The sequence below is a fragment of the Chinchilla lanigera genome, unplaced genomic scaffold (genome assembly GCF_000276665.1).
Source record: "Chinchilla lanigera isolate Chin_1 unplaced genomic scaffold, ChiLan1.0 scaffold00051, whole genome shotgun sequence".
In the NCBI taxonomy this organism is placed as follows: domain Eukaryota; kingdom Metazoa; phylum Chordata; class Mammalia; order Rodentia; family Chinchillidae; genus Chinchilla; species Chinchilla lanigera.
This window is the reverse complement of record NW_004955452.1, coordinates 5081452-5082062: the sequence shown is the minus strand read 5'-3', so window position 1 is coordinate 5082062 and position 611 is coordinate 5081452. Positions and strand designations below refer to the sequence as shown.

Sequence of the window (611 nt, the reverse complement as noted above, 5' to 3'; positions counted from 1 at the left end):
CCGTGGCCACGATCCTCTTGACAGCAGCAGCCGACAGCTCCTCGCCCTTGGGCCGCTCCACCAGTGTCATGCCCAGGTACTTGAGGGTGAAGAGCATGCCCTCGAGCAGTGTCTCCCGGGTGTCCGTCCAGTTCTCCGGCAGCTCTAGGGTGCGACACAGTGGCCCTCAGATCCTGCCTCGCAGGCCCACCAGTTCTCACCAGCCTCCCTCCTTGGAAAACCTGGCCCTAGGGTGCCCCATCGTTATTTTTACTATTAATACAGAACTAATGTTTTTTAGAATATACCAAGTGCTGGGTAAGAAGTTTTATACAAAATGTCCTTGTTAATTCTCAGGACAACCCACGAAGCAGACTTTGTATCACACCCACTGCAAATAGATGCAGGTCGAAGTCACATAACCAAGCCCGGGAGCCAGCCAGCCCCAGAGCCAAGACCTGGCCATGTTTCAAGTCCCAAGCCCAAACTCAGTTTCAACACTAACAACTGCCCAGGGAAAATCAACCCACTTTCTTACTGAATCCTTATTGTAACACAGTGAGGTGGGTGCTGTCCCATTATACAGATCAGGAAACTGAGGCTCAGGGAACAAAAGCCACATGCAGGAAGTA

At 51.9% G+C, this 611-nt stretch overlaps 1 protein-coding gene across 1 annotated transcript in view; it reads right to left on the bottom strand.

Moving 5' to 3' along the window:
* The window catches only part of Ldlrap1 (low density lipoprotein receptor adaptor protein 1), a gene marked incomplete at its 5' end in the record, with an annotated part of 20431 nt that extends 20287 nt beyond the window's left edge, over positions 1–144 (bottom strand). The window contains 1 exon segment of the mRNA XM_013519648.1: positions 1–144. Within this exon segment, the coding sequence (XP_013375102.1) occupies positions 1–144 (144 nt within the window).
* Between the last annotated feature and the right edge of the window lie 467 nt (positions 145–611).